The sequence below is a fragment of the Melanostigma gelatinosum genome (assembly GCF_949748355.1).
Source record: "Melanostigma gelatinosum genome assembly, chromosome: 9".
In the NCBI taxonomy this organism is placed as follows: Eukaryota; Metazoa; Chordata; class Actinopteri; order Perciformes; family Zoarcidae; genus Melanostigma; species Melanostigma gelatinosum.
The window spans coordinates 2827368-2841880 of record NC_136642.1 but is presented as its reverse complement, the minus strand read 5'-3'; the positions used below and the strand labels follow the sequence as shown (position 1 = coordinate 2841880).

Here is a 14513-nt window from a genome sequence, read left to right as displayed (position 1 = left end):
CCAATTATCCAATTATGTTGGTTAAACAGTATTTAGTGAGACTATTGAGTGAACTGAACGCACCAAAAGCCTAGTATTTGGGAACCTGATTACATAAATGCATGCTAGTTAGCTTTGTCAAGGAGGAGGAAATGTCATACTACACTGCATTTTGTCCAAAAACACTTCACCTTCTATTGTTACCATAATGATCGACACCGGCTTTTTAAAACAATACGTTAATGACGTGAGAGAGATGTGGTGAAGATTACACCAGTGCACAATTTAGCTCCACAATTGCAAATACCAGCCATCCTTGCCATAAGAGGACCTTGTTGACTATAGCAGTGTAAAAATAACTTTGAACTGTAGACTGTGTAGAAGAAGGGGACACTGTGACGTCACCCATTGGTTTGTGGACCGCCTTGATTTTGGCATTTTGATGTCGCCATCCTGTTTTTTTGCAACCAGAAGTGACACAAGAGGGTGGAGATCAGTACAACCGAATGCTGAATATTTTTAGTCGACCAAACTGTTACAATTATCTTTCATGAACTTGAAACACACTCTGAAAGTGTTTTAATACAAACAGTCCACTCACAGACCTGACAACGCTATAAGAGTGACCTGTCAATCGCAGTAAGCCCCGCCCTAAAGCATCCCCTGCTTTATGGTCTGTGTGACTCTAAATGGAGCATAATGTACTAAATGAACATCATGCTGTATTGAAGAAGACTTGAAACTAGAGATTGAGACATAAACTCATGTTTACAATGTTTACTGAGGGAATGAATCAAGAGAGAAGTAGAGTCATTTTCTATAGACTTCTATACAACCAGAGGAGTCGCCCCCTGGTGGACACTAGAGAGAATGCAGCTCTTGGGCATTGGCCTCCGTTTTCATGATTGGAGGTTGCCGCCTGCTTTAAAGTCTGAATGTCGTAAATATGGGAATTTCTTTAAGAAGATAACAAAAAACAACATTCTACAGTGTTTTGTTAGCAGTGTAAATTTCTAACCGTTCTGAAGATAACTCAGTGTTGAGTTAACAACTTTTGCTAGCTAGATGGTTTCACATTTTGGGAAATATGTTTATTTTCTTGCTGAGATGAGAAGAGCACTCTCCTTCAGTAAAAGCAGCCTTTTGCAGAAGTCAATCAATTCCCGAGCTTCTGACTCACGAACAAAGCCTTGCTTTCAGGAAGACCCTGAGTAGGCGTCTCCGTCTCACTCCGTTAGCTCACTGTTTCCAAACAAATTGCTGCCTATCGACTCTATTCATATGGTCTGGCTGAAATAAGCAGAAGCCATTCAATATAAATCCTCCTTTCTTGTCAATTGGTTTGGCACATCCATTGTTCTGCAGTTATCAGGAGCACACACACACACAAACAATGAAGAAGTTGACATGTCAATCTTATCAGTGGCAAAAACAAATCAATCAATATTCCATAATAATTGTTTCCAGATGTCATGTCTCAAAACAATCTGCCTGAGAAAAGTATGAAAACTGCTGACAGCAGGTTCTGGCTGGTTCTGGTTCTTCTTGATCATATTATCAATAAAGCAGCACATTTTCACTCCCTGGTCAAATACCACCGCTTCGTCAACTATGATGCTCCAGGTTGCCCTCTAGCAGCAGTATTGGATGTAAAAGAGGGCGGCGTGTCAGTTTCCGTAGGTTACGCATAGTAGCTTTTCAAAATAAAAGCCCATGAACGCAGGAAATGTACATGTTCCTCTCGTAACATGCATTGTGTCTTTTCAAAATACATTTTGTGATTATAGTATACATGTCAACTTACACAAAAAAATGAAGTTTAGATGATAAAAATACGCGTTCAATAAAGTGTGTAGTTAGTAGGATTGTTATCAGTAACTGGCATTAATGTACGTTCGTCATAAAACAGATCGAACCGAAACACAGACTCTCTCGCAATTTATTGATTTTTCTATTATTTTATCTAACCTTTATTCAGCGAGAATAATCCCATTTACATTTTGAATCTCAAGGGTGTCCTGGACAATTACATAATCCAGTTTAAAATGTTTCTCTAGCTCACACCAAGATGAGGGTGCAGACATTGTAAAAGCACTTTCAGCAAAAACTGGGTGAGTTCTTTTCCGCATTTTTCTTTAATTTTTCCGCATTGCTGAAGTTTGCAGAGACAAAGGCAACTTCCATACCATCAACGTATAATGTTCACTCGCGTCTCTGCCAGCTCTCCTAAAGCCTGTGTATCCTACCCGGCACAGCGTGGATACCTTCATTCAGTGTTTAGCGACAGTCCAAAAGGTTCATAGTTTCTACAGTGAGATCATGTGGAGAATACCTGCCAACCTTTCTAGGATATGAAATGCTCAAACCCCATTTAGGGACGTTAGGGACAGTTAGGATTGACAAACATTATGGTGTGATGTAATAACTGGATCATTGTCAAATATATTTGTATGTTCTTTTCCTTTATTCTATTTTTCCCCCCACTGTCCCCCAGCTATAATTCATTTTACACTCACCTGTCAGACATGTTGTTTGACTGTTTACATTTCAAGCACCAAAAATGAATTCCCTTTTTACTTTATTGGCTTAAATGCAGATATCCATATTCTAAGAAGTCTATCCAAGTCTAACCCGAACCCCTTGTGCCAGTGCCCCGCTCCCAATTAACCCTAACCCGATAATGTCATCAACACTTATGAATGTAGTGACAGGAATGTGTTCTTCCTTCTCAGAAGTCTGACACATTCCTGGGCAACACACACACACATACACACGTACACACACACACACACACACACACACACTCAGACAGATTACTGAGAGGCTGCCAAGTTGCCAAAAGGCTATAAATCACCCAGTGTTGAGTAACTTCCCGTCACTTCTCACCAAGCGTCTGACTTTCTAACATGACATTTCAACCTGTGCTGTGTGTTAAACTGGCAGTTGTATCTCACCGCCCATCTCAAGGTGAGTGAAGTTGAAGTTTGTTCTGTCATGTCTGTTTCAAAGTTTTAGTTTTAACTCTTAAGATACAAATGTTTGTGGTTGTTGTTGCAGTTTTAATCTGCTGCGTTCTTCATATTGAGGACTATTTTCAGTGGATTAACACCCAAACATCTCACATTATTTGTGAAGTCAAACGTCAGTTCTGAAGTTTTTAGATTTAACGAGGGTAAAGCATTGGCATTGGGTAAATAGAGACGTCAGATGTTGAGTAAAGAAAGACTCATTAGTCATCGCTGACCAGAAATCTGTCACAGAGCACACACCCATCTCAGATGTTATCAGCCAATCAAATGAGCGTTATCAGTTGTTATTGCTACCGTTCTCTTGCTTTAGACGGGGAAACGGCTTCTACCTGTAAAACTTAATGTTGTGTTTTGAAAAACACAACAACTTCAGATTTAACTCCTTGTGTCTCGTTGGTGGAAGTCCAGAATTAGTTTGTTCACCAAACATTTTCAGGCTTGGCAAGTTATGAGTTTCCTTTTCACACAAGACTCACCTGAAGTCTGCAGTTCAACCGCAGTCGTATCAGTTGTCACGTAGAAGCTCCACTGGAGTAAATGGGGTTTGACAGAAATAAATGTGTGTAATAATCATGAACCAGAAAATATAAAGAGTGACGCATTCTGCTTGGGGAAACCAGAGGTCGATGTCAATTTATTTCACCCCAAACGTTAACTTATTTGTCATATAAGTTCCCATACTCAAGTATTGCCACATTCATAGTTATTTAACCCAAACCACGGTCGTTAAACCTAACTAAGTACTTTTGTTGCCTCAACCAATTTTTGCCCAAAAAGACAGACTTTTATTTTGAAAATACTGTATGTATAATATGAAGGGAATTTGACCTGTGTTGCTGGACATTCATAAGAAAATGCACAAAAGAAGCTCGTACAGTAAGATATCATAAGAACCTTTGTATGTATTGCTAAAGGGCACTGTGTGGCTCTGGCAACGTTGGGCATCGGTTGCTTGATCAGCAGTTGTCAGTTCAGATTGTTCTAGAATGAATCACTTGACAAATAGTGGATAGATTGCCAGTACATTTGGTACAGACATCCATGCTCCCCGACAGAATGCAATAATTATCGAGTCTTGATGCAGCGTCATCATCAGATCAGAATTTAAATAAGTCCAAGATCATTTTTTAATGCCCAAATACCCGTAAAATGAATCGCTTTCCCATCAGCTTCTTCTAATCTTACGTTATATTTAGTGCTGGGCAAGTTAACGCGTTCATTTAGCGGGAACGCGGGAACGCAGTTTTTGCAAACCAAATGTTGTTGCCCTTTTGTTCATATAGCAGTACTTTAAAATAAAAGTGCACAATACACGACTTTTTTATTCATCATTGAACTTTGCCATAACAATGCGATTAATCGCGATTAATCGCAAAAAATCCATGCGATTACAAATTGTAATCGTTGCCCAGCACTAATTATATTATATATAATGTGTTGGGTTGTCTTATAATGGGATTTGTTGATAAAAAAATGAAACATAAACGACCACCAGTCTTATCTTTTAAGATAACCGGCTCCTCAGGCAATCAGTCGGCTTAATTCTTGGCACCTGTGAATCTCCAGCAGTAAATTGGCTGATTTCCAGCAGGTTAGTGCAGCTGTTAGGACCTGGCTGATCACGTCTGTGGCCTTTCCTCAACAGCACTGTGGGGAATAGAAATTGTACATGCTCTTGGTGACATTAAACCATTGAGTGATAAACTCTGGGTTTTATTGAGAGTGAGGCCGAGGCTCCGGTGGTTTGTCTACTGAAGTCACCGGATCCCCGCTGATGTTTTCTCGTCTTACATCTGTTTCAAGTTATTTAATGTTGCTCAGTGCCATTTATCTCAGTCCTTCGCTACTTATATTCATGCTGTGACTTCAGTCATTTCAAAAGGTCATGTTGAACCCTCAAATGGCAAACCAGCTTTCCATCTGTCTTTATATTCTTGCACTTCTTGGAGTATTGCAATGCAGCTTTAACCGCACATGCTTGGGAGCTTCCTCGTCACATTCAGTACGTTGTTGTCTCTAGAGAGACAACTAGCGGCTAGCTGTGAAACCCGACTACCATTTTGACCCGTGAATTATTTCCTTGAGTTTGAAAGCATCCGCATGTTTGTTTGGTTTGTAGTCTGACATAGTTTGACATTATCAGTTAGTCATGAATGCCCGTGGCTCCACTTGTTCTGGTATCAGTCATTATGTTCCACAGCACCAAGCACAGGACTGTAGTATGTCGGTGGAGTCAACGCACACACAGGAGGCTACACTTCGTTCTGTACGAAGCATTGTTTCCTTTTGGAGGCCTTTCTGGATACAATTTAGATTTTTGTGAATTAAAGACTTAAGTTTTTGCAGAGACAACCTTCTTGTAGATTTTGAGGCCATAGCCCTGTGATTGAGTAAATACACAACTCATCAAGACCATTTTCTTCTCTTTTTTATCTGTGAAACTGCAAAGTAGATTTTAACAAAATACTATGAACAATTAAAACATTACATTGAAATGAATATCAAGATTCCCCATGTGTGTAATGCAGCTTTCTCACAGTGGGTACTTTGAGTCTGGTGAAATACATTCAGGGTTCCCACTCATTTCATACCAGGACTTATCAAGGACCTTTTCAGTGACATAGCTGGTAGACTGACAGGGGGCCACGCCACACACCAATATGTTCCTCCCTGCAGTCTGTTCCATTGGTTTGACCCTGGCCTCCCATTAATTATGAACCAACTCTCTCAACATGACCCAATACGCATTTGAAAGCATTGCTCCAGGCTAGGGCTGAATCACATACCTTAACGCTTTGCAGGCAAAGCAAGCGAGTAAGCACTTTAGCAACCGTACCAAACATTCTAACCACCGTTAAAGTTAAAGTTGGTAAGAAAGCAACCTCATGTGCTGTCATTCTTCCTGTCTGTGCTACCGTGTGATTTGACAAAATAACCACGAATAGCCTGTTGAAAAGATTGTGGTTTGCTTGCTATGGATAATTCAAAAATTTATAAAAATAATACTTCCAATAAAAACTGCTGACATCCTATCCTGCAGTTTATCCGGACTAATGGAAGACTGTCTCTGTTTCAACATCCATGCTTTGAGCAGCAGAAATTACTGTAACTGTGCGTCATCACATGGGCGTGGCAGCAGAAATCTCAGAGATGGTGTCAAAACCAGGTACAACAAACACCAACAGCACCTGTATCCGTACGGCTGAATACCACCGGCTGTAAATCACATGAACAACCCACACACAGAAACATGTGGAGCGCAGCGCGAGTTGCAGTGCAGCTGTGTTCGTGCGTAATACATAAACATGGCGCGTCATTGAACCACAGTAAGGAACAAGGCTGCTGTCAGACAGAGGCAGTGGGCAATGTCAATGAAAGAGCTGTTTGCCACCGGCTATCGACTGCTGGGTAAATATCACACATGCTAATGGAGCTCTGAGCTCACTCAGATGACGCCATCCATGGCATAATAGAGAGATATCATAGTTTAATCAATAATGGAGCCATTTATTGATTCTTTCATAGCCTGGTTGTTCCTTTGGTGCAGGACTACCAGCTCACAATGAAGCACATGGCCCCACAATACAGTATGAGAGTATGACTGCCTGCAGAAATCCCTTAGTCCTCCTGTGAGCTGTGAATACAGTAAAGTAAGTACACATGTTGAAGTTAGAAGAGGAGTTTGTCTTTTCTTGTATTCGTCCAGATCCAGACATCACGATCAGTTCAGTCAGGACCATTACATCAAAGAAAACTTCTTTTTCCAGTCGTACACATTTGGCACTATGGCGCTGGATAGCAGCAGCACAGACACATTTCACTGTTTATGCATTTTACAACTTTGAGGACATGCTGATTTTCAAAGGGGCTAATTAAGAGGTTGATTTACCTCAGAATTATTATTATTTCATTATTTTTTTTAGACAAATAAGCTTCAAACCTCTGCACTCTTTCTGGGGGCTTCAGCATAACACATCCAACCCTCTCACTTAACTGTCGGTGGATTTGTTGCATTGTGGGTAATGTAGGTGCCAGGATTTCAGTATGCATCAGTATGCATGGCATAAAAAAGGTTTCGATCTTGTTTTTTAATCTAACTGTCAATCTAGAGTCAACATTTTGGGTTGAGAGGTTTAAGCTTGTTCTTTCACAACGGTTTAGTTTTCCCCGTCACTGATTCCATTGTGCAGGACGGGGAGTATCAAACAATGAGACCTGCTGTCACACTCAAACATGGCCACTTCTTGTTTTTCTCTTCCTTTTGACTTATCTCCAGACAAGTGACTCAGCGAGATTAAGTGTCAATTTGCATCCTTGTGTTGCAACACCAACTCAGCTGGTCCATTGATGATGTCGTTGTTGCCAGCCAGTGTCAGTCTATAGCTTTTAGACATGACAGGATGTCTGAGAGAGATATCTCTCAGATGCAGAGAAAAACAATATTTTCCCTCTTCTCGTGCTCTTGGGTGATTTCCCAGTTGTCTCCCCACCTCGTACTGTATCAACCCGGCAGCGGGCCAACCTGCATGTGAAACGTGTTGACTGGGAAAAGGGCCACATGTATTGTGAGCATACACAATAAGCCGCATGTGTAGGTCTCATAGATCGTATGCCCCAGACATCTTAAAACCCTAAATGTGTGTTGACGCTGATGTGATTGCAACATGCCCTTACCTCTGAAGCTGGGGAGGTTGAAACAGAGGACAGCCTGCAGCTTTGCCTACATAGTGCACATTCCTTTGACAGATAAGGCTGCACACAGCACGGAGAAGGAAACGGCACACACATGAGTCAGCCAGTGAATCCTCCACATCCATTCCCGACACAACCTCCTGCCGGAAAGGTTTAATGTCAAACCAGCTGGAGGCCACGCATGCACATTTCTGGATCCAAACTCCATTCCAGTTGGTATTATTATGCATTATTGCACCATAATGTTTTCCAGGAGTTCAACGGCATTTGGCTGTTTTTGTATTCCTGTAAAGACAAATTAAATAAATGTAGGTAAAAGGATTTCCTTCCTCAATCCCTCATGAAAAAACTTCTACTTTGTTGTTTTTGTCTTCTTCTTCTTCTTCTTCTTCTTCTTCTTCTTCTTCTTCTTCTTCTTCTTCTTCTTCTTCTTCTTCTTCTTCTCGGCAAAGCAGCCACCAACTGCAGCATGCTCCGTCTGATCGGTAAACACATTCTGGGCCGCACGTGAAAAAGAAGTTGACATTTGTGAGAGAGACATTCTGTCTGAAAACAGTGGACCTCGATCACAAAGACAAGAGACTGCATCAACTTTCTGACAATCTCACAAATGTCATACTTAATGATCAGCAGGGACTACTTCGACCCGTGTCTACTCACCAACTGGAAAAGATTGGAGATACAAGTAACATTTAAAAGTTGCCATTTCAACCTGAAAAAACGTTTTTTAAATAGTCTGGGACACGATTGTATGGATTCCCAAAGCTTTGTTGTTGCCGGATATTACAAAATCATTTTACAACAGTTTATTTCATGAGCTGAGTTTCACTCAGTCAATATTATTGATGTTCATGAAATCTGTCAATTTCCAGGAACAGCTGTCCACTGTTGGCCAGATTAGATAGCCGAGGAGTGTCTCCTGTTTCCTCATTGGAGCAGCATCACCGCTGCTGTTTTTCTCACCCAGACAATGTTTATATGTCGAGGAAGGAAGGCGATGACCACACAGTAAACACAGGGTGACAGTAATTCATTCTAAGCGTATTATTTAGTATGTGCCATCCTGTATTCATCCAGAGGAACCTGTTAACAATGACTCATTCATGTGAGTGTTGACCCACGAGGAACGATTGGCTGCATATCAAAAGAACACCTGTTGGGACACGAATAGATCCGCCAACCTCACAATCCATCCCGTTCCTTGTTGCTCACGTGTCTGTAATGAATATACATCTGATGTGGGTTTTCATGTGGTAACAGAATACTGTACACATCTTATTATGTTGTGATTTATTGCTCTGGAAAAGCTACACACAATATCTTCCACTCAGTTTAATTGTATCTTTGGCTTCTGCAAAGTCATTTTAATTCCGTTCCCATCGTGAATCAAACCAAAATTAAATCATATTTATTGATCGCCCACTCTGACAGCTTGGACAACCACCAGAAAAAAACAAAGATTACCTCAAATAAATAAGGAAACAATATAATTTGATACTACCCACATCCGCACAGATATAAATGTTGATTCAAGCCGCGTCACTCCTGGACTCCATGAAACTAACACTGTTTGTTTAACGGGGGCTATAAAGCTTGACGGCTCCTCCATGTGAGGGCCAACACAGTGCGTCGCCTTGGACCAGCACTATAAATAGGCTTAGAAGAGCGGATTTGAAGGAATCTGCATTAACAGCCTGAAGCAGGAAACTATTGGTGAGCGGGTAAGTACTGTGCAGTTCGTACTGCAACGAGTGCTGTTGTGTGAGGGGGGGAGCAATGAAAAGCTCTATTTTATATGGATGAGTCTGTCTTTTCCACTGCAGATGTGACGCCTGAGAGCACATAATGACTGAAGGGAGAGTGATGTGTGAAGTCTGTTGTGGGTCTAGCGAGGTTCACGTACCCTGCAGAAAGAACTGAACGTCCGTTTATTCTGCGATGGCACATTTATGATTTAATGGGAAATGACAGAACATTTGCTCAAAGATCTTGTAGATGATCTTGTGACGTCATACATCTTTCATCTTGATGTCTCTGCTGTCTCTCAATGCTATTTGTAGGCCTGCTTTTTGGGGGTTTCTTTAAAAGTGTGAATGTCCTCTATATTGTTTGAAAAAATCCACGACTTTAGATGGAGACACGACAAAGGCACACATGTGGCCTGCAACAGACCGCGAGGCTTGTTTTTATCACGGCCTATTGTCGGATATGCCTTTTGCTGCTGAAGCGGCTGTTGATCACTTGCTTTCCCAAATATAAACAAAAAGTAACTTTGCATATGACATGCACACTTTCTTTGGAACATGGTTATGGTTCGACAGAAGCACTCTGACCAGCAGCTATTTATGTAAATTGTTATTGTGAAGAGGAGCAGTGTTGTGATGAGTCGAGCTGAATTACAGCTAAGGAGGAGCAAGAAAAGAGGATGAAAAATAAACAAGCATATAAAGGCACAGAGACGAGGAGGAAGAAATAAAAGTAAAGAAAACTGACAGAAATAAAGAATAGAAGAATAGAAAAGAGCACACAAAGTTAAAAGTAGTATTCTGAGAAATACTGGGAGAAAGGTGGAGACTCCCACACAAAGTAAATGGGCCAGTACCGGTATTTAGTGACAACAAGCAAACCCCTGCTTCCAAAACAACTATTTGGGTCGAAATTCTGCAACTTTTTCTGTGGAGTAAAGAATATAACGCCAGCATTTCATCTCTCCTTTTCTTGTTTTTTACTAGTCTGTCTGATGATTTGGGAATTGCTTCATTTTAGTGCTCTCCTTCTTGGAGCACTCGCATACCCAACTCCACCCTCAGCCCGCACCACCCACACTGACGGAGGACCCTGTCGCATTGACATCTTTGGCCGCGCAGCAGACTGTCAGGGAAGACAGCTGGACAGCGTCCCGTGGAGACAATTTCCATCCACACTGGAAGACGTAGATCTCTCCTCCAACAAACTTCAAGCTGTCCATGCTGACGACTTCCTCCGCCTCCCTCAGCTTCGCATCCTTAAGCTGCGGTACAATAACATTTCACACATTGACAATGATGCCTTTAAAAACAACGCACTACTGGAGCATCTCGACATCTTCAATAACTCCCTGCAGGACATTCCTGCCACAGCTCTGACTCCTCTTTTGAATCTGAAGGAGCTCTACATGTCCAATAACCTTTACAAACATGCAACTTTAGCAGAAAGCTTCTCCAAATTTGATAAGCTCCAAGTTCTGTCCATGGGTGGCCCTTTGGTGATGGGGCTAAAGAAATCAGATTTTCAGCCCCTGAAGAACATCAGGTTACAAGGTTTTGCAATTAAATGTTCCGCCAATCTAAGTTACTACGAGCCTGGAAGTTTAGAAGTCATCCAAACAAAGCAGATGGGCTTTGATATGGCCATGGATCAACGGCCAAATGCTCTCCCTCACATGCTACGTGACCTCGCCAACAAGACCTTCAGTGTCATCCAATTCCGCAACCTCTTTGAGTTCATGTACTACTTGGAAGAGGAGGACATCTTCCAGGGTTTAAAATACATCACAGCCCAGCAGCTCATCTTCCACAGAGGTAAATTCAATGAGAATCTCCTCAGGATGGCTTTGATAAACTTACAAGTCACGCCGATCAAAAGGCTGAGACTTCAGTACATCGACTTTGCCCGTTCACCCACATTTGTTGACAGCGGAGCCGGTTCCAGCATCACAGACCTGGCACTGGATAAGTTGGATCTTTGGTGAGTATCTTCTCATTTGGGGGGCATCATGTGCCGCGTGGAATATAATTCATTGGCTGTGAATTTGTATTTTTTTAGTATAAGTGTACATTTTGAAAGTTAAAATGTAAACGGTGTTTACTGAGTGTATATTCCCTCCAGGAATTCATGATCTTGCGATCACACAAATGACAACTATAATTCAAGTGAAACCCAAAATATGTCAGATCTTTAAAACCACAAAGTAAAAAATGTGAAACTGGAAGTCTTTTTGACAATTTAACCAATTGCATGAACTGCAAGCTCCTCCAGAGCAAGCTTCCAGAACTGAACCATTTCTAATCTAATTCCTAAAAATAACCATTTGGTTGATAGCACATTGGCAGCACTACATTTATAGCTGAATTCTAATATTTCCACAATTAACTGTTAAAACAAAACACCACATTTGGTACGCAAAGGCAATATGTTTTCGGATTTTCAATTATCACAAAAGCTGAAAATGATCATTAGAAGTTTGCTTTTGTTGTGCATTTACAGAACACTATCAATCTCTGTTTCTTGCAGGTATATCAGCAATCCAGATGTGCTGCGATTTGACTGGCGCTTCACCTGGTTCAACAAAATCAAGGAACTGTCTATGCAGCACGTGTACTTCAACTTTGTGCCTTGCGATGCCTGGGTTGAGATGGAAGGCGTGGAGTTCCTGGATGTCTCCAACAATCGACTGGAGAACGAGTTCATCTTCAACCAGCGGTGCGATTACAGGAGCACCATGCCAAATCTGCACACCTTCAAACTGAGCACCAATGCCCTGACCAGTTTGAAAGTCGTGTCATCGCTAACGAGGGAGTTCCAGCAGCTGCAGGTGTTGGATTTAAGCAACAACAAACTGGGATCTGCCGACAGCAGTCGGGACTGTGTTTGGCAAAAGAATATCACTCGGTTTATCGCTCACCACAACCTGTTCGTGAGTGAAGCCCTCCAATGTCTGCCCACTACATTACACTACTTGGACCTGTCCTACTGCGAACTGGACCTGCTGGACATTACGTACTTTGAGAAAGCCACCAACCTCAAAGAGCTCCTGTTGAGTGGGAATAAAATCAAGTTCATCCCATCCATGTGGGAAAGTCCCTCCCTGCAGTTCCTAGCTTTAGACGGGAATTCCTTTGGTCTCATGAGCAGGGCATCCTTCCAGCACATGCCTCAACTGTCTCGCTTGAGGGCAGGGAACAATCCTTACCACTGCACCTGTGAGCTCCACGCTTTCGTCCAGGACACAATGTCCAGAGGAAAGGTTAACCTCACGGACTGGCCTTGGAACTACAGGTGTTACCACCCAGAAGCCTTGCGCAACACAGTCATATCCAAATTCATCCCGGGTCAAGTGGCGTGTGATATCAGACTAGTTATCGTCATCTGTGTCGCCACCACGGCAGCGGTGATCTTGACATTGATGCTGATATGCTATATGTTTGATCTCCCGTGGTACACTAAAGCCACCTATCAGATCATCAGGGCCAAGTACAGAGCTCACAAGGAAACAGCGGCTGGGGAACGTGGGACTTTTACTTATCATGCCTTCATATCGTACAGCCACTCTGATGCAGACTGGGTGAGGAACCAGCTCTTGCCTTGTTTGGAGAGCAATGGGAACTCCTATCGTCTGTGTATCCACGAGAGGGACTTCATGCCAGGAAGGTGGATCATCGATAACATCATAGACAACATTGAAAGCAGTCGTAAGGTACCAACGTGTAGTTTTGTAAGGAACTTGTACATGTCAGAAGACAAAAATACAGAATAAAACGCAACATTACGAAGCAATTGTAATCCATGTTTTCTTTCTTTTTCTTTGTCTCCATCCTCAGGTCATATTTGTTCTCTCCCAACACTTTGTTAACAGCGAGTGGTGCAACTACGAGCTGTACTTCACTCAGCAGAGAGCAGTGGGAAAGACCTTCGGCGACGTCATACTAGTGCTGAAGGAGCCCATGGATCCCAGCTCCTTGCCCAGCAAGTACTGCAAGCTGAAGAAGATGCTGAGCACTAAGACGTACCTGGAGTGGCCCCAGCAGGTCAGCCAGCAGGCGTTCTTCTGGGCGCAGCTGAAAGGCATCCTGGGCAAGCCAACACTGACCCGGAGGAGGGCGCACAGTGTTGAGAGCAGAACATCATCTGTGGGAAACGTTTCTGTGATTTTGACACCCATGGAAGATGGGAAACCAGGAGTAGCTGAATCTAATGCAGAACCCAAGAATGACATTATTAAATGGAAAAACAATGAGCTGTCGACTCAGAGACAAATCCCTGTGGTTGCATTTTGACCAAAAGGTCAGACAAATATAAATGATACAGTGTTGTCTCAGTAAAGGCCTGAACCCAGGCAGCCTTTTGTGTGCAACAGCCAACGTCTCATTATGACAACAACACGATCCCCAGTCTGCCCGATGGCATTCTGTCATGTTATCCCAGAGGGCTCGAGCTGGGTGCCCTCCGCTCCGCTCTCCCTCTGAGCGTCTCAGCGCCGGGTGGCCAGCTGACAGCCACTGAAAGGCCACAGACGAGATCTCCCATGTCGCACTCAGGGTAACAAGCGCTGGTGCCGGGACGATGTGGTGACAGGAGCCACAATGTGAAAGGGCCGTGCTCTGTTACACTCTTGGCCCTCAGAGGTATGAGATCATGAGCGCTGCAGGGCCATGTCAAAGGCCACACAGGACATACAACACTTCACAATGGGCCTCGTGCAAGGACGGACAGATTCGTACTTCTCATTCGTACTTCTTTAGGAGAACTTGTCGCATTCGCCAATTTCCTCGTATTTAAAATTTGAGCGACTTGTAAAATCTTTTGATTTACACTCCATGCTAGCTCTTGAAGATGGGCAATGCTCAGTGATAATTGGTCACTTGGCAAAAGTTAATACAAGTGACAGTCTAAAACAATTGTAAATGGCACATTGTATTTCAGGTATAAGAGTTTACACTGATGATCATTTTGAGGTCTCTATAGATCCTTCGTGTTTCAAGTTGACTTCTCCCGTATTTAACTATTACATTTATTATCGCCAATTCCATTGCTGTCAAATGTCTTTTTTTACTT

The 14513-nt window shown here is 42.4% G+C and overlaps 1 protein-coding gene across 1 annotated transcript; it reads left to right on the top strand.

Annotated features, from left to right (window-relative positions):
- Positions 1–10440: 10440 nt before the first annotated feature.
- Positions 10441–13735, top strand: tlr18 (toll-like receptor 18; the record flags this gene model as incomplete). The annotated part of the gene is made up of 3 exons (XM_079276090.1): positions 10441–11426; positions 11973–13155; positions 13280–13735. 3 exons carry the CDS (start codon positions 10441–10443, stop codon positions 13733–13735), a joined length of 2625 nt encoding a protein of 874 aa, XP_079132216.1.
- Positions 13736–14513: the final 778 nt, after the last annotated feature.